Genomic DNA, 3,097 nt, shown 5'->3' on the forward strand with positions numbered 1-3,097 from the left:
AATGGAGTAGGCCTATTGTTATATAGTTTTCGAGCTATCTGATTCGTTGGTATTAATATAGATCGTGACAAAGGGAATAACCTACGAGGTAATAACTTGTAAATTGCATTAAAAGGACAGCTTTTTAAAATGTTAGATCACATAATTCACCCCTTTTAATACCATTTAAAGAAAGTCTCACTGAAAACTTTCCTGGATGTCACAAGAAACCCTGGTCAATACTGTAGTAGGCCCTATCTGACCAAAAGTTTGAATGATCGATATAAAGAACCGTCTCTCCTTTAAAATCTGAAAAAGGTAAGAAATGTCGAAACAATCATTAATGCAGAATTTGTTTGTAGTCTGAGTCTGTAAAAAGAGTCATGCATATAATTTTGATGATATTGTGAAAAACATATAGTTAACTTTTAAAATTAAGCAAGAAGAATATATAATTTGTTTTGTTTTGAAATTGATTTATAATTTAGAGGAGTGGTAAAAGAATACATGAACGATAAGGGTTTCAGATTACATACAGCGAGATAAAAATTGTGATTATTTACTTCAGAGTTCAAAAGGAGTCAACATGAAAAATGTTCAGCTGTGCATTACAATCTCCCTTATTTCTTCATGTCTATTTGGAATTCTAGTCATTGTTTTTCATCCTATACTAATAAGTGTAACGTCCATATGTGCAATTATATGCTGGAGATACTGGAATGAAATTTGGGCTAGGTGGTTACCATATAAGGACCGCTATATAGTTATTACTGGATGTGATACAGGTAAATATTTGTTCGAAAGACTGTTTAATTTCCCATTCTAGTGTGCAGGGTATCGAGTGTCAGATGATAATATAGAATTTCCCCATCTGGATTTATACACACGTATTTTGTATCCGGTGCTATTCAGAACCATACTCTCGTGTCCAATGAGGTATCAGACATAAACATATAGCATAGGACTTTTTTACCTTCCTTGATCGGTCAATTCTGGTGGTAATTCTCTTCTAATTTAGCTAATTATGACATAATTTATGGACATGTGAGACAAACTGATATTTTTCCAAGTCATTAAAACACCTCTACTTTTTATTCATATAAGTATTAGCATTTTCATTTTCATAAATGAAAATAAGGGAAACCATCTTTAAATGAGAATACTTTCAGGTATAGGTCACGCTTTAGCCAAATCTCTAGACCACAAAGGATGCAATGTTATTGCTGGCTGCTTCAGACCAAATGAAGAAGGCACCAAGACATTGGTAAACACAACATCTAAGCGATTGAGAGTTGTCGAGCTTGACGTTACATCTGATGAATCTGTGGCACAATTCTTACAGAATACAAAGGAAATACTTGGTTATGAAGGTGACTATTTTTGCACATTATAGGGCTACCTTTTAGGAATGTCAAATTCACCTAAAAGTAAGCCAGCAGATGATAGTATCCAAGACTTGCGCACCAAATATTTTGAACCATCATCTAAATTGACAGCAATCAACAGACAGAATGAGTTTGAAAACCCCTGCTCTAAATTATGGAGCATATTTCTGAGCATCACCATATGAAATACAGATCACCATTACCATAATGCCAACACTACCAACAATTGGCAAACTACACAAAGTCCAACAATTAAAATCAATTAAATTTATCTAATCAAACAAAAATCGATTGGCATTATCGTATTATCATGCTTAATAACAACACATAAAATAATGTAGCATGTACAGTGGCCTCGAAATAGATGTGAACAAAAAAATAAGGAAGAGAGGGGAGGGGGGCAACAATATAGGCTATAGAAACGTCATGTGGGCATGGGCCGGAGATGTTCATGCTCAATTAATATCAATTGAATGCTGTGCCATTGTACATACCAGTTACACTAGCAGAATCTATCTTATTTAGAGCTATGGGGTTTGGTACATAATGCAGGTATGCAGTATTATGGTGAAGTAGAATTTATAACCATGGACTATTTTCAATATAATATGCAAGTGAATCATTTTGGTGCTGTACGGATGTGTAAAAGTTTTATTCATCTTCTAAGACAATCTAAAGGTATAACTCTTAAGATAAGAATTTTCAATGGTTTCTTCTTTAACATATTATTTATTATGTCAAATGTATAAAATCTATGAATTGAATGTTTTCAATAGCCCTAGAGCAAATTTTACCCCAAACAAAATAACATCCAATCCTCCAATCCCATGCCTTTATGATATATGTTATCTACACCACTAACGATTTAGTTGGGATAGGAATGATTGCTAAATTTTATTTTAGGTAGAATAGTTAATGTAACTAGTGTACTTGGTTTATACACCGTAAAGTATCGTTCTACTTATTCTCCTGCTAAATACGCTTTGGAAGTATTTTCTGACATTCTTCGTCGTGAAATGAAGAAATTTGATGTTGAAGTATCTATTGTAGAGCCTGGAGATTTCAGTGATGTTACTAGCATACAACAGGTTGGTGATCCTTCATTTTACACTTTAAACTAAAAAAAAAGAAAGTGGAACAACAGGAGAATCTGGTTTCTGACTGTTACTTTTCACAGATGAGTAGATATAGACATACACATTTTTTTTCATTTTCAGGTAGACCGAATGAAAGAACAAAATGCTTATCTGTGGAATCAGTGTCCAGATTATGTCAAGGATGCGTATACTGATGATTACGTAAAAAATTTAGGACTGCATTTGGTGGAGGACAATAAGAAAGCTTACAAAAATGATGTGTCCTTTGTAACAGACGCTATAGAAGATGGTCTGTTCTCCACTCATCCAAGTACTCGATACCTGGTAGATGGGCATGCATTTATACTTGACGTCTATACCGTAAGATATTTATTAACAGATTATTACAGGTTATGTAACCAGATACGATTCCTTCCCAGTAACAGGCATGTAAACTAAACAATCAACTAAACTGGATTGAAGGTTGAAACATCCATTGAAGATCCAATCAGAACGAAAATGTATTATCAGAATAGACAAGTCTCGTGCCTACAACCATAAAAAACCTATCTCCACAGGTATATTGTAGGGGGGTTTTCTTTGTAGCAGAGCCCAAACTTAGTAACACATCTGTGAAACCTTGCTATGCTTATTACA

At 34.0% G+C, this 3,097-nt stretch overlaps 1 protein-coding gene across 1 annotated transcript; it reads left to right on the top strand.

Moving 5' to 3' along the window:
* Positions 1-712: 712 nt before the first annotated feature.
* On the top strand, positions 713-2,782 carry LOTGIDRAFT_66145 (hypothetical protein; the record flags this gene model as incomplete). The annotated part of the gene is made up of 5 exons (XM_009063585.1): positions 713-764; positions 1,149-1,349; positions 1,890-2,042; positions 2,268-2,452; positions 2,582-2,782. Coding segments are annotated over 5 exons (792 nt in total), but the record flags the coding sequence as incomplete, so codon positions are not given.
* Positions 2,783-3,097: the final 315 nt, after the last annotated feature.

This window comes from Lottia gigantea (assembly GCF_000327385.1).
Source record: "Lottia gigantea unplaced genomic scaffold LOTGIsca_59, whole genome shotgun sequence".
NCBI lineage: Eukaryota > Metazoa > Mollusca > Gastropoda > Lottiidae > Lottia > Lottia gigantea.